The following is a 19,529-nucleotide window of genomic DNA, read 5'->3' as shown; positions in this document are numbered from 1 at the left end:
CTTGGACAGAGTGCTGGCCTCAACCCGTTAGAACACGTCTGGGATGAATTAGAGTGAAGACTTTGAGCCAGGCCTTCTCGTCCAACATCAGTGTCTGACCTCACAAATGTGCTTCTAGAAGAATGGTCAAAAATTCCCTTAAACACTCATAAACCTTCCCGGAAGAGTTGAAGATATTGCAAAGGGTGTGCCTACAACATATTAAGTTTTATGGATTAAGAATAGTTTTTCACTCTAGTTCATAAGCGTGTGAAGGCAGAGAAGCAAATACTTTTGGCAATATAGTGTATTTTCCTTCTAAAACTCTATGGAGATTCCCAGTAACATGGAGATTCTTAGTTATATGCTCCTCATCAAAGCTTAACCATGCGCTATTGATTGGTGTCCATCCTCCAAAACAATGCTTTGTTGGCAAAACATGCCTCTTGACTAAGTATTATGTTTTACTCAAAACGGAACAGATATGCAGTAACAGAAAGAAGTGGTCCAAATTTTTCTCCCCTTTTGTAGGATAAAGAATTGTAAGGACTTTTATGAGATTCTCGGTGTGCACAAAAGTGCCAGCGATGAAGATTTGAAGAAGGCCTACAGGAAGTTGGCCCTGAAATTTCACCCTGACAAGAACTTTGCTCCGGGAGCCACAGATGCTTTCAAAGGTACGAGCTTTGGCGATAAAAAAGCAAAACGAGCTTTTATTGCCCACTTCATTGTATTCTACCAAATGCAGAAATTTATGAAAGCTCACCAAAGTCAGAGGTTGTGGTCCGCTCAGCAGCTGAAACCTCGTGCAGGTAGTGTCTCATTTAAAATGGATTTTATCAGGGCTTTAAGTTTTTGCAGCTTTTAAATGTTTTTTTGGTATTTCTTTAGGCAGTTTGTATTCATTTTTGACTGTGAGGTGCAGAGGGAGAGACATGAGACACACTGCAGATATTGATCCAAAGATGAACATTAAAGTCAAATGTTTTTTGTAGCTCTTTGCATGAGAATCAGCACCGATTTTGTTCACTATTAAGCCTCTATGGCCAATTAGTACAGGAGCTGCTTATTTGCATCCGCTGCCTTGCTCTTTTCCCAGCTCTGTTGCTGCTTATGTTTTTTTGCTTTGGACTTCATCCCCTCTCTCCCTACAGCAATAGGTAATGCATATGCAGTGCTGAGCAATCCAGAGAAGAGGCGGCAGTATGATCAGTATGGAGATCAGTCTGCAAGTATGAACGCACCCCAGCAATCCACCCACAGTCGGCACGGACACTACCGCAGCTTCCACAGGGACTTCGAGGCCGACATTTCCCCCGAGGAGCTCTTCAACATGTTCTTCGGAGGAAGGTTTCCCACAGGTATGACGGGAGGAAGGTAACTGAAAAGGTCACTATTCCAGGTGGCTTTTAGTGGGCAATTTGTAATAAATTTGCAATTTAAATATTTCCAATAGAGCTTCCAACAAATGAAAACGCAGTGAGCAGCAGTATTAGTATTTATGGTTCATTTTGACCGCTATATTTTAGGTATATTACATGCTTTTTTTATGTTTAAGTGCAGATTCCATAGCACTGTGTTTCTCTGCAGGAAATATCCACGTGTACACCAACCAGGGAGCCTCCTACTCTCAGTTTTATCAGCCTCGTCGTCGACGTGCTCATGAAAGGCGCGAGGAGGTGGTGGAGGAAAATCAGAGTCAGGTCAGTGACTCACTAAGCATGAGGAGAAATCCCTGTTAAACAGCCTCAATATTATGTTGTTGTCGTCTTTAATTCTTTGATCATGAGTCTACAGAAAAGCACTGAAAGGTTCTGGAATTCCTTTTTAACATGACTGTATCCCTTAAGTGATTGTTTCTGCTCATATTCCAAAGACGTAGAAATACCACGCTGGCATGAGTGCGGCGTAATCATTGCAGCCTACATACAGTATTGCATGCTTTGTAAACTGCACTGATTTCTATCTTCCCACAGAACACCTTCACAGCTCTTCTGCAGCTTCTCCCCGTGTTGGTGCTAATCCTCATATCAGTGTTTACTCAGATGATGGCCACTAACCCACCCTACAGTCTCTTCTATAAGCCGTGAGTCTGTTCGACAACATATGGGTCTCACTACTGTGATTTTTAGCCATCCTAAGGGTTCTGACATGCTTGACGCTGTAAATCCACTGAATTAATTTGGTTTGGTTTTGGTTTCAGAGCCATGGGGCTAGTGGTGTCCAGGGAAACGCAGCACATGGGTGTACCATACTATGTAGACAAGGGTTTTGAGAAGGAATACCGTGGCGCTGCACTGGAGGAGCTCGAGAAAACCATTGAGAACGACTATATTGAACACCTGCAGAGCAGCTGCTGGAAAGAAAAACAGCAAAGTAAGCAAGCAGGTTCTTTGTTTGGATGGGGAGTATAAACTGCTGGGCCAAAAAAAAAATTTATATTTTAATATTTAATTTAACATTTAATTAAATATTTATATTTAAATATTTAATATTTAATTAGACTGCCTTTAGCTTTGGTGATGGCCCACATTTGCTGTGGCATAAATTTCGATAAGCTTTTACAGTGTTAAGACATTTATTTCCATCCAGAGTTGCATTCATTTCCCCCCCCCCAAAATCTTGGATTGATGATGGTAGAGTCAGACAACTTTGTGGGCTTTCTTGAGCCATGCTTTCAAACCTTGAGCCTAACATTAGTATTACCATTTTGGAGTATACCTGTGCCATCAGGAAATGGGGGGGGGGGGGGGAGTCCATTGATTGGGGATAAGTGGTTTTCTTAAGGCTACACAGCTAAATAATTTATTTATTTATTTCTCTATTATTGTAGGGTCTTAACTTACAATATAAAAGCGCCTTGAGGCAACTGTTGTTGTGATTTAAAACTATATAAATCAAATTGAAAATGGGACTAAATTTCCATATCTGTGATGATTCAACAGCTGCAGAGATTTTTACTGGTAGAGGATTGTACCTGCTTCCCAGAGTTTCAGCCACACTCCCATGCTGTAGATAAAAGATTGACGTAGCTAATGCTAGCTAGCTTGGTGCATCTATAGACGGCGCGGATGCCTCGCAGAGACATCGGGTCCTGCTAATTAGTGCTGACATGTAAGATACATTTCACAGAGACAAAAACTAAGAGCAGGCTTAACCACATTCAAATCCATGTTTTTTGTTTGTTTGTTTTTTGTTGTTGTTGTTTATTTTGTCAGATGACTATTAAAATGATCCAACAGCAAAAACATGGTCAAGAGGGTTCAGGGCAGTGAATCAGATAAGCTTAGGTGATGCTGATCAGTCATACTTAGATGCTTGTGCCTGTACTTCCCTGTCACTAAAGCAGCCACACCCCTCAACATTCATAACTGAAAGCCTTTAGCAGGTGGTATAGAAATGAATCTCCTTTACAGTTGTTATAAAGAAAGTTTTTGTAGCCAGCCTCAAGTGACCATTTGAGGAACTGCAGTTTTTGGGGTTTTTTTGGGTCCTGCTCTCAATCTTTAGTAATGTTTCTGACTGCAGGATAAAACCAACTGTGTCCATCTATTTCTCTGTTTATGGTAAGCTACATTATCAGTCTGCTGCAGCTTCATATTTGTCATTCTGTTTCCTTTGCAGAATCAGACTTGGCAAACCTCGGACAGCTGTACCGAGACGACCGCTTAAAGCAGAAGGCGGAGACAATGAGGCTGGAAAACTGTGAGAAACTGCATCGATTGGTTGGGCGTCAGAGAGGAAAATAAGGACTGTCGGAGAGGAGAAAGTGTTTCTTTACAGACTTTACAATAATGTATTTTACCTAAGTGTGTAATTTATCCAATCTGGCCACTTTGTGAAGAAATCTCTTTGGGTACAGCACAGCCAGTGGGAGATTATGCCGCTGGGAACGATGTGCCTTCTCTCCTCGTGTCGATGGTAGAAAGTGAAGTTGCATGTTAGCTGCCGGCCCTAGCTGTGGTGGTAGCGGTGACAGGTGCGCAGTCACTGTGGAAGCGTGAACGACGTCTCAGAGCCTTTAAACTTTCTTATAGAAATGGCATGACATAAGGGGGCTCCCTTTGGGGTTACAAAGGCAGTTGTATGTTCACACATACATGTTTTATCTGGTTGGGTTTTGTAGTTCACCTGTATTTATTTTGGATGTTTCTGTGTCCTTGCTCAAATTTTAGGTGTATTTATTTAGTGGATGATAGAAGAAACATCCATTTTTCTTTCCTGTTAGAAATGAAGTACAGTGTACTGTAGTCTTTTATTTTTAGTCTGCAACATTTTATTTATGATTGAAACATAGACAAATCACTCATTTGGACCTCGAGCAATAGGAGGCACAGTAATATTTTACAGAATATGCTGTTTTCTGTTTGTGCTGCCAAAAAAAGGAGCTGCTTCCTACAGCAGAGCTTCAGGCTCCCTGCGTCAGCGCTTGCATAGGTGTTTATTGTGTTGGTCATTTAGAAATGGCATTTCAGCCGAAAGAAAAGGCAGTTCAGTGTTTCTTGCTGTATATGGGGAACCTTCACTATAAGCAGTTTGTACGGTTTTATGGAGTTTAAATGGCTTGCAATACAGTTTTTTGTTTGCTTTCATAACTGCAAGCTCAGATGCTTCCAGAAAAATGGGTTTTCAGCTCAAATCTAGATATTTTATAAATCCAATACCCGTAATTTCTTCTGATCTTTTATAACAATAATGATAATTTAAAAATAAACGTAAAAAAAAAGAAAATGTTTCGAAAAACTTCATATATAAGAATTGAATGGCTATGATTAGACAGCCTAATCCGATAGTGGTAACTTCAGTCAGTAGTGGCTGGGAGTTTTTCAAAGAAGCAAGCATGTCTCTTTGTGCTAGCAGTCGTAGTCCTCCGATGCACTGCTGCCTCCCGGTGTCATTTTGTAAATAACGGAGACTGTTAAACTCCTTGGAGACTTTGTTTTCCACAAGTAACTTGTGGGTATGATCATTTCATCCAGACAGAAACCAAAATTGGGACTTTTACTTGCCACGGTCTGGTCAAATCACGTCATCACTAAGGGGATTGTAACTTATGGAGCCCTTTATTTATATATATATATATATATATATAATTAAAATGAAAAAGCTCAGCTCACACAAACCCTATCCAGACATTGATACTTGTTGCTGCGCACTAGGACTGCCAGACTGCCTTAGCTGTTGTCATACTTGTGAGATATTCAGGTTCACCTCAAGCACTTTTTAAGTTCATAGTGACTCCATATTGTTACTGTTGCATGCATCTTTGTGATTTTTTTTTTTTTTTTAATTAGTTCCACATTATTATTTTTGGCTAATACATCTTCATAACTGCTGAAATTATAAATGTAAACTGTCAGAATATATTCTGCTCCACACTGGAAGTCACAAACATGTAAATGACATTATATTTACTGTGATACACACGAGTCAGGGTTTGGTATTAATCAGTGCGGACATACCCCTTGAGTTAGAACTGCAAAGTTAAGCTTTCAGCCAAAAATACCACAAAATTAAAGAATAATCAGAAAATCTTCTTGGTTTCTGTCTGGTTTCTTTTTCACGGTGGCTCTTTGAATGCATCATTAGTTTGGTCACCTTGTTAAACTAGAAAATGATAGAGGGGAATAACGCATCCTAAATTTACCTCAAGCTCAGGTTAAGCTGCCATTTAAGAACCAGCTCTTAATTTCTAGCATATAATCATGGATTTAAAAACTATATCACACAAAAAATATCAAACGGTGAGCTTCAGCTTCACTGTTTACTGGATCTGAACCTAATTTGCGTTGTAGCCGTGATGCAAATTGTTCAAACTGGACTCAAAGTCTTCAGATGTTTTCACTTTTTTCAAATTATTTCATTGTAATTTAACTTTGAATTGCTGTATTTTTCCTCCATCATTCTTCACTCTAACCCTTATACAGAAGCATGAACAGTAAAAGGTCCCACAGTTCACTCCATGTCAGGATTAAAAACCAAGCCAGTGGATTCAAAGAACTCTATAGTTTTTAGATAAAATTGTGGCGAGGCTTAAATAGTGACAAAAGTGTAGAACTGTTTCTCGAGCTGTCGCTTGTGAAATAGAAAAATTGTAGAAACTCTAAGATTCTTCCTGGAGTTCGCCCCACAGCCAAACAGAGAAGCCCAGCAAGAAGGGCCTTCATCCAGGTCGTGACCGAGCGCCCAATGGTCAACAGTTTCAGACGTAATCTTCACAGATGGGAAAGCCAGAGTGGCTTCAGTCCACTGACTGTCCTTGAGCGGCTGAGCCAGAACCCAGATGTGACGCTCATGACACTGGTAGAGAGAGCTAGAGATGGCAGTTATCCAATCTGATAAAGCCTGAAAGGATTTGCCTGGAAAAATGGAATAACCTGCCTTTATCCAGGTGTGCAAAGTCTGTAGACTTAGCCAAACAGATAAAAAGCTTTTAAAGCTATCAACAAAACTTCTGCAGAGCACTGAGTAAAAGATCTAAAGGCTTTTGAAAATCAAATACTTGTGATTTACTTTTAGACAAATTTTGGGGGGGAAAAAATCTGGCATGCTTTTTACTTGGTTATGGGAAATTTATTGTATATTGATGGGTTTTTGTTTTTTTTAATCTTGAAAATTAAAAAAAAAAAGTGTGGAGTCTTAAAATCTTCTCAAAGCACTGTAAACACTTATCTAAGACAACTTGTTTGTTAAGCAGACCAAATGTACAAACTGAGAACGTCTCGTACTTTGAATTACATGAAAAACAAACATTTGTTTGCTTTTGCATATTTACAGGGAAGAGCGAGGACAGAGAGGCATCATGAGCTACTTAACCTGGAAATATCTTGGCTCGGGTTCTATAAAAGTTACAAGCTTTATTCATTGGGTCATTAATATTGAACATGATTGAAGAAAAGCAAGTGGGAACGCTGTGAAAAACGCTGCATCTTCGTTGGTGTGCACACAGGGTTTAGTATTAGTGTTCCTTAAAGCCAGTCCTGAAAAATACTAAAAGCTTCCAAAATCAATTACGGTGCATGAAACATTAGCCTCGCAACAAAAAAGGGGAATTTCACACTGACAAAAAAAAAAAAAAAAGCCAACTGTTCTCACTGATTTGTGCGCACGTAGCTTGCATGAGAGTTTGTGATTGGCTCGAACAGTGACCGCTGTGATCGGTTTTGGATTGGTACAGTGGAAACGTTTTGTGCAAATTCAAGTATAACGTAACAGCTTTTTTTTTTTTTTTTACAGACTTTAAAGTAAACAACAGTTTAGAAATGTAACACTTAATCAAAAGCACTGAGTATGTAGTAGAATAAGCATGTAGGTACTGTTTCACCAAAGTGTCACATTGATAAAATAAATCCAACACAAACATTACAGTAAAAGGATATCAAAGTCTTAAAATTAGATCTTTAAAATCTGTTTTACACCTGCAGTGAAAACGCTTCTGTTTGAAATCAACTTGCCCCTCTGGCCAGACTTTTGGCCTTCTGGACGCTAATCTGGGGATCAACTTCAAGCCCAGTTAATTCAATATTCAGCCCAACTGTATAATAGGAGCATTTTTTAAAACCTCTCTACATCCCCATGAACTTCAGAGCAGGTTACGTCTGAGTGATGTGCAGCTATATCCATGAAAGGTCTGACATGGTCTTTCAGAATGCTCCCACTCTAATCTGGGATTATACTTTATGTAATCCACGACTGTATGGCTGTCTCAGAACAAATTAGCATCTCCACACTGCAGTCTATCCTTTTAATCTAGAGTGCAAGCAAAGGTTACACTGCACCATACGCAGAGCCACAATCTGTGCAACTGAGAGACAATGAGATCAGTCTTTTCACTTTATCTCAGGGACACCATACTGATACAATATCATACTGATGGTTTCATTTCTTCATTTTGAGGTCAGCTTCTATGGCACTACGGCGCCCTCTGGTGCCTCCATCCTGCAGTGGAAGTGGGGGAAAAAACGTTTAGTCTGAGCTTTAAGAGACTAAATGAAGTATTTTAATAAAACCTTCTTTGTTTGTTTGTCTTCTTTGTTTGAATATATGTAACTGCAGTTTTAAAGGTAGTAAAGAGGGTACTTACAAAAAGAGAAAGAAGGAAGGCAGGGGAAGACATGGACACAGTGTCCTGTAAGAGGAACATGACAGATAAGAGCTGCAACTCAGTAGTGTGCTGAAAATCTCAAACAGGAGCAAAATAATACAAAGAGAGAGACAACACAGTACATTCAGCTAGAGGAAAACTGGAGACAAGCTTTAAAAACACACATTAACTGCTATAACACTAGTACTACATTTACTATGTTTTGTTGCTGCCCTGCCATTACATTACAGGACGATGCCACATGTTTAGCTCAGGATCTTTATATCATGTAAGCTACAGATATACAGAATACTGTTGTCAAGCCACTTTTCAAGGTACTGCAGGACATTTCAGTCATCTCCTACCTTTCAGTGATTTAGAGGTTCCCATTAACATCAGTATGCTATGACCCATCATTATTTAACTCTTTAAACTTTCCTATCTTCAAATGGGTTATCTGTAATCAGAATATCTAAAGAAACAGAAAAAGACATTCTGCCAGACTAGATGACCGGGAGGAAAAATACTTTTTTTCACCAAATACTTTGGGTGTAAGTAACATTGAAAGTCAATGTTAAAAATGAAAAAATATGTATTTTATATAGTATGGTGTGTAGCATAAGTGTTATAAAATCATTATTAGGTTAGCAGTTCTTTATGCAGTGCTTTTTGTCACAGAAACATCTTTTATAAATCAAACTAAAGCTGATTGAACAGTAGCTTCAATTCATTAGACCTAATATCGAGCAGTCTGCTTTCTTATTAAACACTCATTGAATGCTTTGGATAAACTATAAGTACATGAAGGCTTCAGACAATAACTTGAGGTTACTCTATTCCGTAACCTCTGTTCTCTGATAACATGAGTGAGGTAAGATAAGCTCACCTCTTCCTCGCTTCGTGCAAGGAGGGGTATCTGGTGAGACACCTCACTCATGTTATCAAAGATATGCAGACTCCCATATTGCCAGATAAGCCCATCTGAACGACTGACTGCCAACTTAGGAGGTCTCGTGGGGTCATCTCTAGCCCACACTTAACACAGTCAAACGTCAAAGGTGAAGCCCAGCTCGCTGCACATATCTCCTCTATAGAGACACTCCTAAAAAGGGCCCAAGAGGTTGCTGTGCTGGAGTAAGCCAATTGGATTGCCTCAGCATCTAGGCACTCCTGTTCAGGGGAGGAGAAAGGAGGAGGGCAAAAAGCTTCCAGCTCCAATGGGGTGCATTGGAGATAAGGATTTTGGGGCACAAAGGCCGGATTTGGCCTGAGCGTGACTCTAGAGTTATCCCGCGTGAATCGGGTGCACTGTTTGTGTATTGACAGTGCATGAATATAGCTGATATGCTTTGCAGATGCGAGAGCCACCTGGCTTAGTGGTCTCAAATGGTGGCTGTGAAACTGCCCCCAGCATCAGGGATAAATCCCATGTGGGGACGAGAGGTTTAGAAACCGGGTGGAGTCGTTGTGCCCCTGTCATAAAACAGCGGACTAGCGGGTGATGGCTCACTGGGCCATCCACGAAGCCCACATGGCAGGCTGAAATGGCTGCTAGATATACTTTAATTGTGGAAAAGGCCTTTCCTTTATCTAACAGTTCCTGGAGAAAGGAGAGAATTGTTGTCACAGAGCACTGAAAATAGAGAGTGTGAGACTTTCCACACCACTCCTCAAATAATCTCCACTTGTTCTCATACAATGATCTTGTGGAGGGGGCTCTAGCATTCTGAATAGTGGCTATAACACCCTGGGTGAGTCCTCCCATACTCAAATTCAACCTCTCACAGGCCAAGCCCACAGGGTGAGGGTGAAAAAAAATCTCCCCCCTGGCCTGGGAGACTAGGTCTCGTCACAGAGGAGAGGCCAAGGTTCGCTCCACAAGAGGGGCATAATCTCCGCTAACCAATGGGACCATCGTCCACCTTGGGGCGATCAATATTATTGTTAGCCCCCTCTCTCTCACTCTGGTTAAGAGTGGGAGAAATTAAGGCCAACGGAGGGAACGCATAAAGCAGAACATGTGGCCAATTGTGAGCTAATGCATCTACCCCTAGCGCAGCCTCCTGGTCCCTCAGGGAGAAATACAGTGGACACTGAGCGTTCTACCTCGAGGAAAACAGGTCGACCTGTGACTGGCCAAAGCGGGTCCAGATATGGGTCACCACCTGTGGGTGCAGGGTCCAGTCCCCGTACTGCAGGTTTCCCCTGGACATTAAATCTGCTCCCAAGTTCAGAGCTCCTGGAATGTGAGCAGCTCTCAGTGACAACAGATTGATGCTGCTACACATGATCAGTTTGCGAGCAAGCATGTGCAAAGGACGGGACTGTAACCCGCCCTCTGTCAATGTACGCCACAACAGTGGTGTTGTCTGTTCTGATCAGAACATGGTGATTTCTTAACAGTGGAAGGAAGTGTCTCAGTGCTAGAAATGCTGCTAGCAATTGTGGCCAGTTTATGTGAACACCCCTTTGTCGTGAGTCCCAGTTGCCGCTCACTGCTCTGCCCTCATGAGTGGCACACTAGCCCGTGAGACTCGCGTCCGTGGTCACCACCTTTCTGGCTGTGAAAGCCCCAGTGACACCCCCAAAGTGAGAAATGTGGGATTTCTCCAACAGTGGAGTGCTGCAGCGCAATCTGCTGTCACTCTGATATGGTGGTGGGTATGGTGCTTTCGATTCAGTCTCCGTGATGCAACCCATTGCTCAAACTCCCTTATATGCAGTCTGCCTACTGGAATGACTGCCAGTGAAGACACCATTAATCCCAGCATCTGCAGGCATCTTCTGAATGGGAGATATCTTCCCACCTGAAAAATGCCGGCATGTCATAGCATTTTTTTGACTGTAATCACCGAGAGACACGCTCTGTGCGAGGTGGAGTTTAGAGCTATTCCTATGAAAGAGATGGCCTGAGCTGGCTGCAGGACACTCTTTTCATAGTTTATGGTGAAACCCAGAGCCATCAGGTGATCCACTGTCAACCTGGTGTGCTCTCTTCCCATTATTTCTGACTCTGATAGCAGCAGCCAATCGTCTATGTATGTTGCTATGCGGATGCCCCGCCTCTTCAGTGGGGCTATGACTGCCTCTGTGCATTTCACAAATACCCGAGGGCTCTCCCGAGTTTTAAATGCACTTTAGAACAGCACATAGCGACACTACATATGAGCGGGCGTAGGGAGGTTTGAGGTCTTCACTCACCCCGGTTCTGTTAGCCGTCAGGACTGGGGGGCTGGGAGGAGGTGCTGGCCGTCAGATTGGGGTCTCGGATGCGGGGCCTCCCTGCTACTGCAGATAAGGAGGTGGTCAACTTGCCTCCACCCCAGAGAGAAGGGTTACATCTCCCCTCACCACACTCCCTGCCGGTGGCTGATGCCCTCAGACGTTGGTGTGTTGGTGGTCCTTGTCGTCTGGGGCTGGGCGCTCATGTATGTACTGGCTCACTCCTGGTGGCCGATTGGCGGGGCCTGGCGCCTGTGGCCCGGCTGGGCCCCTTCCGGGGGGTGGGATGCCCTCAGGCCTCTGGGCTTGAAGCTCGGTCCTCTCTGGCACAGCTGGCTGCCGGCAGAGCCTGCGGGCACGCCAATGCAACCCCCTCTGGCCTCTGCTCCGTAGCTGCTGGGTGACCTCTCGTTTGGGGCTCTACTCAGCTCTTCCCAGGAGGGTGGTACGGTTCCCCCCCTTTTGGTGGTCCTCCTCGGGTCCTTGTACTCTGGGGCCTCTGGATATCTGGGGCCTGGATCTCCTCCATACCTGCTTTATACCCTGGTGGACGGGGCTATGGCTCCCCACACTCCCTAGCAGATCGTTACATGGAGAAACCTTTGGAATACAAGTATGCTGATCCACACAGGTGTGCACACGGGTGTTCACAGACGCGGACTACACCCTTCTTGGCTGCTGCCTCAAAGCACATTGTGCGCTGTCTATCTTGCGTGCTGCACAATATCGTTTAATATTCAGTATCTACTGTTATCTACTGCTAGCTAGTTTATTGTGATGGCGCTGTTTTTATTATGTTGCTCTTTTTTTTGTTTGCTTTCTCTTCTGTTTTTTTTTCTCCATACAGGTGATCCAGGTGTTTTGTTTGTTTTTCTTTCTTTCTTTCCCCCTTTCTCACCGTCTCTTCTCCCCTCTGTTTTTCTTTCTCTCCCTCTCTTTCTTTCATTCTTTCTCCCTGTCCTATCCCCCAGCCATGTCTGTCCCATTTGTAGCAACCGAAAATAAAATAAATTCATAATTGTAATAAAGGTAAATCAAATGGACCAATATGGCAAGGCCATGATGATCCACTTGGTAAAATAAATCCGCTTGGCATCTTTCTTGGCCTTAAGACAACAATTCTGATGGCTAAAGATCCAAATGGGACACAAAAAAAGGAAAAGAAAAAAAAAAAGACAGTCCTTCTTCTTGCGGTCCGACTGCTTGGCTGGTGGTGGGGCACCCTGAGCAGTGGGTCTTAGGGTTCTGCGATCCTAGGGGACCCTGGACCGCGACCTGCGGGGCTGGGTGGCGAGGGATTTTAAACGTCGGCACGCCGGGTGGACGGCTGGGGCTCTGAGCAAACTTCCGGCAACTGGGTGGAGACGGGGGCACAGCCTGGGTCTTCCTAGTGAGACACAGCTGCAGGGTCTCTCCCTCTTTCTTTTTCTCCTCGCACCGTCTTTGTATGGTGGCAACGGCAGTCCCGAAAAGGCCAGCGGGGTCGATGCTTTCATCCAGAATGTCACATTTTTCTCTGTCCAAAAGCCCCGCCAAGTTCAGCCATCTTGCCCTCTCCTGCAGGATGATGATGCTGAGAGCTCTGCCCGCCGCTTGTACTGCTGCTCTAGTGAGGTGGAGACACTGGTCCGTAACGATGCCCAGCTCTTCCCACAGCTCGCTAGCATCGGGCTTCGCAGCAGCCTGGTCCTGGAGCTCCGTCGAGTAGGCTAGCAGGAGCGATGAGGCGTTCAATGCCCTCACAGTGGTGGCAACTGATTTATACGCTTTGTCAGCCAGGGAGGACTGCAGGCGTTTGGCCTTGAAGGGCAGGGACGGACCAGATGACATGGAAAGTTTCTGGTTTGGGTGGAGATGAGAAGTCACTAGATTCTCCACTGTGAGGATTTGGTAGATGCCCTTCTCCTTCATTCCAGCGCAGTCATATGCCGCCGCTCCCTGCACGGGGTTGGGTGACGAAAATGGCTTTGCCCAGCAGCGTGTGACCTCGTCCACGCATTCGGGGAAAAGCGGCAGTACCTGCTTAGTAGTGCGCTTTGCTCTGGGGAGCCCTTTACCCTCGTATCGTGAGGTGGAGGTCTCCGTTGTCACGTTGGGCCATGGGACTGCCAGCTTTCCAGCTGCCCGTTTTGCAACATCAAATAGCTCCATGACACGGGACTGTGTGCCGGTGTTATCACAATCGATCCCTTGAGTCACAGAATTCCGACCAGAGGGGGCAAAGAAAACGTCGTCATCCTCACCCGAGACGAGACGTTCCAACGGTCCCTCAGAGGATTTGCTGAGTAGCTCGTCATTAGCCTCAAGGGAATCAGACAACATAGCTTCGCAGCTGACCTAGGCATCGTCCACCAGCGGGAGGATGATATCCATCTCGTCGCCCCAGCTGGCGCCTGGTGTGGCTGACTCAGTGTGCTCCATCAGTGCGCCAATTGGAGACAACATTGGGTCCTTCTTCGACAGGCTAGCCTGGCAGGCTAGAATTGACGAAGGCTTTTCAGAGTAAAGCGAGCACAGTGTTCACATGAACCTGGTGTGGAAATAGCCGCTTGGGCGTGTTGCAGCCCGGGGCACATCACAGAAGCGTCATGTGTATCTGAGCCTGAGATTTTGCAACCGCAGGGGAAAATTCTGAAGAAGCGAGAAGAGGAAATTGAATGACGGGTGACGCTGTGTCACACCCTTTTACCCGGTCTTTAAGTCTGACGTCATTAGCCGTGCCTGGGACCAAACTCCGCTGCAGGTCCCTAAGTCAAATGATCACTCCAGCATTACTGAGAGTTGAAAAACTGTCTAAATTCATTCATCTGTAATAAAATGATTAGTATGGATACTCTACCAGGTGTAACAATTAAGTTTAACATCCAGTCATCCATGAAAACAGAATTTATTAAATTTAACGGAGTTAGAGGTTAGCAGGAAGTTAGCTCACTAGTTTCCATCTAAATATAACATACCATGTTCTGACTGAGGGATTTCTGAAACAAATTAAGATGTACAGCTCTGCTATCACTTCTGACATAAATGAAGACAGGAAAGTAAACAGCAGTGATGTTTGTAGGGTTACCAAAGTTTGGCTAGCTGGTATATAATGATGTGCTGCGTGATCGCTAGCGACACAGCTATGTTAGCATAATATAAACAGAGAAGCTGGAGGATGTTATTGTTACTCATTAACAGGCAGGGCAGCATAGCTGGTGACTTTTTTCCATTCGATAAAAGTTAACATGAGGGTTCTTGAAAGTTAGGGGCAAATGCAGTTGCATAGCAGGATCCTGTAAACGGACCAAACTTCAGTCAGGAGAAAAACTGAGATAATCCATCCACAATACAAGGTTAGTCATTAAAATACTACTGCATGGGCTGAGCTGTAGTTACATGTAAAGTTTTAAAAACTGAGCTTTAAAATGATTAGTGGTAATAAAAACCGAGAGAGGCCAACAGTGATCACTGACTGTTTTTAGGGGCTTGTTGAGATTAAATAGAACAAGATACAAAGCATTAAAACATGTTAAAAATACTGCAGCCTTATTAAACGCAGAGTAGTTTGGGCCTGGACGCAGGGTTCATCATGTCATCACTTAAAAGACTGGATAGGGAGGAGGGTGGCCAATGCTGGCTGGAGTAATGACATGCTGAGAGAGCGTCGCCCATAGTGAGACACCGAAACGAATGTTTGAAGGAGAACAACCTGATTTTCATAGCATACGAAGCCAATGGCTACCTGAGAATAACTGATTTAAAATTAAACGTCATGCTTTGGAAAATGGCCATCAAATAGTTTGGCATCACTTTCTTCTACCTTTGTTGTCTCACCCTTTTCTCTTCTTCTGTACTCTGCTTTTGTCAAAACTCTAGTGAAGCACCTTGTCAGTAGAGTCCTGTTTGCGCGTGCTCTCACGGCCTCTCAGGCTCTTGGCGCTGATACCAGATTCTGACGTCTCCATGATGAGCTGGGTAGCTAGAAACTGTTGGATCTGCTCCAGCACGTCACGCTGCATCTCCAGAGCCATGTGGTACACGTCGTGGTCCAGGCTGTTGTACATGACTGCATTCTGAAACATCAGCATGATGTCCCTCTGGAACTCGGCGGTGGTCCGTATCAGACCATTCTCGATGTTCTTCTTTATGGTTGCCAGGTCCATGGGCCTGGAGAACAAGAAGCGAAGACAGTTCTGTCTGAGATGTTTTTCCTCTAAAGCTCCAGTAAAGTGATACAAAAATATTCTTTGCTTACCTGTGCACAATACTGTGGTATCCAGGCGCAATTTCTTCTGTTACTGGCTGAAGGAAGACATTTGCATACCTACAACAGGTTTACACGACGCGTTACAGAAAAATATCGGAGACTGTGCATTTAGTGTTAAAGTTATGAATCAGATTCTGACCTGTGATTGGCTGCTGCTCGCCACACAAGCATAATGGCTTTCTTCCAGATTTTGTGAGCCTGTAGAGCTTCCAGATCCTCACTGCACACAGAACTGCATGTTGAAGGTCAAAAAAGGAAGTTGTATGAATGCAGAAACTAATCTGCTGCAAACTCAGTATTCTTACATCATCAGCACCATCTAGAGCAGGCGTCTCAAACTCGTCACCCCTATTTGCAGCCTGTATATTGACTGATGTGTACACTTATGTCTGCATTTTTATTTTGTTAAATACAAACAAAGTTATAGCAGAAGTGTTGCCACGTGTCTGGTCAGAAAGAGAGTACCAATTTGTTTATTTGGTAGTTCAATGAAAGGCTTCAGTGAGAAAAAAAATCATTCGCATTTGCAGTTTTTTCTTGTTATACAATATTTGACATTTTAAAAAACAAACAAAACACCACATTTTCAGAAATATTTGTGGGTGTTTTCTTGTTTGTTTGTTTTGTACTCCTTGAACACTAAAGTGGTCCTCCAATGAGATGATAGTGCCAGCAGTGGCCCACAGCTCATTTAAGTTTGAGACCCCTGATCTAGAGTATAAATGCATTTCACTTACAACTGCGAAGAAGCTGGGCTGCTGGGGATGGAGTCTGCAGTTGTGTGGAGCTGCAGTGAAGAGGAAGCCGTATGGAGGCTGTATCCATCCTCACTCTCACTGGCTGCCGGTTCTAGCTCAGTTTCGCCGTCTGGCTCTGATAGGAATTCTTCCACCCCATCTCCCACTTCTTCTCCACACACCTCTGGCCCATTAACTTTGTTTTGCAGGTTAGTCCCCGAGGCCTTCTCTCCTCCCCCAATAGTTATTGCGTCCTCCCTCTTCGTCTCCTGCAAAAATGTATAAAGGCACAGACAGATTCAGACAAAACTGAAAGTGCCGGGTTACTGTGGAGCACACTGCAAATTTTAGTACAGCAATTACAAGCATCATGCTCGCTTTGTCCTCATACAGTGCTATACCTTTGGATGCCTTTCTGTCACTGGGTTATCTTCTAATACCGAGTCTGTCAAGATAGTAGAAATGAATAATAAGGTTTGCAAAATGCATAGTCTGACGCAAACTGCATGTTACGTGGCAAGGCAGTACAAATGCTTAAGCATGGATGTTCGTACCTCCGTGGATTTTTTCAGGGATTTGCTGTGCCCACTTCTCACGTTCACATTTTCTGGATGACATTTGGGTTTTTGAGTGAACCGCCTCTCCGGTCTCTCTCACTGCTGCAGCCTGTGGAGGCGTTCCACTGCGGTAGTGCTCCAAAATCTTTGAGTTGCATCCAGATGAGGAAGAGGGAGGAATGCTCCTCAGTCCCACAGGAAATCCTGCAAGATGGTTATCTTGACTGTTGCAAAAAGAAGAGAGTGAAGCTTCTGTCCTCTCCTCCAAGCTACAGTGAAGAGATGAAGACTGTACAGCCCCAGTGGGCACTGTGGGATTGTGTGGCTCATGAGGCTGGAAAGGCCCAGAATCCCAGGCAGCAGACAGAGCGTGGCCATTTTCTTCACAAAGGGACAGAGCAGCCTCAACTGCAGCTGCATCCAAAGCATCAGCAGCTTCATCAGCCTACAAAAAGAAGCATACAATGAATGCTCATATTGTAAAAAATAAATAAATAAATAAAAATCCAAACAGGTCTCATAAATTATTTAATGTAACCTAAACAGTAAGGTTTGTTGACTTTTAGAACCTTCTCTTCAATGATGGCGATGATGTCCCCCACTGTCTTCAGGTCCAGCTCATGACACAGTGACACAGTCACATCGTCCTCACTGAGCTCTGACACCTTATCTTCTACCATAGAGGAGACAGGCTGGCATCCAGGGGCCACAGATGGCACCATCACATTTACCTCTGCATGAATGCAACAACTGATTTACTATCTGTTTAATATTTCGACACCATGAATCTAAATTCTTATTTGGTATAGCATTATTACATCTTTGCTAGTTTAGAGCAGGTGGCCAAGAACAGATCTGATCAACAGGTCACAATTAAATCCTCTGTATACAATGCAAAGTTTGTGATATTAAGAATGTGAGGGTGTTGGATCAGAAAGTGGACAGACCTGCACTTGCTGAGATGTTTGATTGAGCAGGAACAGGAGTGGTGGCAGAGAGAGGAACACTGGAGGCAGAATCTACACTGACCATAAAACCTAATGGAGGGGAAAACTGGGCGGGGCCTGCTTCCAGGAGACGGGACAACATCGGGGCACCTGTCATGCAAGTATTCACGCATGCATTAACACATGAAGTGCAGAGCTCTGACAAAGCACCTCAGGCTATCAGATGGTCAGAGTATTAGCAAACATTTGCAGCAATGGCATCACCAGATAGCACCCATGCATTCAGAGTTCAAGAGTAAAACTAACAATTATAAAACATGTTCAATGAGCTAAAGATAAGAAGACCTATGGGACACTTTTTCCTGTGTCAAAGGGGGTTCTACTGAATGCTTTTTTTACTGGTATGGTAATCTGTTGCTTTGTGAAACATTTCTGTTTATCGAAATCCAAAAAGTAAGATTTGCTTTTGTAACAAGACATTTTAACAGAGATCAACAGTGATCAAACACAGCATCTGTACCTGCTGCCTGAGAGAGAGGCTGACAAGGTGGAGCCAGCTGCAAGTCATGTGCTCCTGACACATTACCTGTGGACACGTCACCATCTCCAATCTGAGATAAAGATGCATACACAAATCAAACACGTCTAAAACATGAAGCAGTGCTGTTTAATAATAAATCTGTTACTCATTAACAGGCAGGGCAGCATAGCTGGTGTTTTTTTTTTATCCCATCAGTGGTGTCTGATCAATACTGGATTTTAAGGCCAGTGCCAATAAAGAGAGAAGGCAAAATGGTTTCTTCTTCAAGTCCAGGATATGTGAAGTGAATTTTATATATACAGTGATTTTAAACAGAATCCAAATTTAAACGATAACAGAGAACTGTAAGGAGACAGACTGGATAGCCAAATTATTAGACACCCTCTAAAGCAGCGGTCCCCAACCCCCGGGCCTCAGACCGGTACCAGTCCGTGAGTCGTTTGGTACCGGGCTCAGGTGTGAAATGTATAGTTTTCAGGGTTTTTAATCGGTTTTCAGCGTTATTTTGTTATCTTTTTTATCGTTTACTCGGTTTTTCTTGGTCTTTTCACGTGTGTTATGAATAAATTTTCTTTTTGTCGGTACCGGTACTAGTTTTATTTTGTTGTATTTATCCGCGACACCTTAAAGGCCGGTCCATGAAAATATTGTCGGGGATAAACCGGTCCGTGGCGCAAAAAAGGTTGGGGACCGCTGCTCTAAAGCACAGGAATTCTTTACGTGATCATATAAAGGTAGACTGCCCTGCAGTCTTGTACAAGTTAATTACTGGCATATATATTAAAGCCCTTCAACAAACCAATCTGGAATTTGTGGCCAATATACTGCCTTTCTTCAGTAACTCTGACAGGAGGGGAGATGGTGGTGGTGTGGCTTTCTGACACAGTAACTTCTTTTGGGTGGGGTCCTCTAGCAGGGACCCGTGGCTGTCATCATTACCAGAAGGCTCAGCAAATGTCATTAGCCTGGCTGTTCCAGAAGCCTAGAGACAGACAGAGGGAAACATGACATTTTATTAGGATTTACAGATGTAGTTGTTATCAGTTCTCTAATACTGTATGTTTTCTTTTTTGTCTCTGAAGGGAACGGTCAAAAGTATTAGACTCATTTCCAAAATAAAAACAGTCATTTTCTATGCCTTACATCCCATATAGCACTCCTGGTAAGTTACACCTAAAATTATTTTTTTTAGGTATTATGAGCCCGAATTTACC

General features: G+C 43.6%; 2 protein-coding genes across 5 annotated transcripts in view; one reads left to right on the top strand and one right to left on the bottom strand.

Annotated features, from left to right (window-relative positions):
- Nucleotides 1–7,917, top strand: part of dnajc18 (DnaJ (Hsp40) homolog, subfamily C, member 18) — an 18,059-nt gene extending 10,142 nt beyond the window's left edge. Inside the window, exons 3-8 of the mRNA XM_086308635.1 lie at nt 511–656; nt 1,134–1,340; nt 1,570–1,682; nt 1,956–2,065; nt 2,183–2,355; nt 3,604–7,917. Of these exons, the coding sequence (XP_086164761.1) occupies nt 511–656; nt 1,134–1,340; nt 1,570–1,682; nt 1,956–2,065; nt 2,183–2,355; nt 3,604–3,728 (874 nt within the window). The 3' untranslated portion in view covers nt 3,729–7,917. The remainder of the gene's footprint in view (nt 1–510; nt 657–1,133; nt 1,341–1,569; nt 1,683–1,955; nt 2,066–2,182; nt 2,356–3,603) is intronic.
- The window catches only part of brd8a (bromodomain containing 8a), a 20,739-nt gene continuing 6,454 nt past the window's right edge, over nt 5,245–19,529 (bottom strand). For 2 of the 4 annotated variants that reach the window (XM_086308632.1, XM_086308634.1), the window contains 11 exons: nt 19,115–19,297; nt 18,295–18,385; nt 17,775–17,924; nt 17,397–17,560; nt 16,825–17,272; nt 16,672–16,715; nt 16,271–16,539; nt 15,673–15,765; nt 15,522–15,590; nt 15,151–15,433; nt 7,979–8,107 (listed from right to left, as the gene is read on the bottom strand). In XM_086308632.1, coding sequence (XP_086164758.1) covers nt 7,979–8,107; nt 15,151–15,433; nt 15,522–15,590; nt 15,673–15,765; nt 16,271–16,539; nt 16,672–16,715; nt 16,825–17,272; nt 17,397–17,560; nt 17,775–17,924; nt 18,295–18,385; nt 19,115–19,297 — 1,923 coding nt within the window. Of the gene's footprint in view, nt 7,918–7,978; nt 8,108–15,100; nt 15,434–15,521; nt 15,591–15,672; nt 15,766–16,270; nt 16,540–16,671; nt 16,716–16,824; nt 17,273–17,396; nt 17,561–17,774; nt 17,925–18,294; nt 18,386–19,114; nt 19,298–19,529 lie in introns of those variants that run through there. The other 2 variants (XR_015131272.1, XM_086308633.1) reach the window with 2 other exon arrangements.

Source organism: Aulonocara sp. 'chitande type north' Nkhata Bay, linkage group LG10 (assembly GCF_057382095.1).
Source record: "Aulonocara sp. 'chitande type north' Nkhata Bay isolate Kocher_YH1m ecotype deep benthic linkage group LG10, A_spYH_male_GT1.1, whole genome shotgun sequence".
NCBI lineage: Eukaryota > Metazoa > Chordata > Actinopteri > Cichliformes > Cichlidae > Aulonocara > Aulonocara sp. 'chitande type north' Nkhata Bay.
The sequence above is the reverse complement of the archived record's forward strand: the minus strand, read 5'-3'. Positions and strand labels throughout refer to the sequence as shown.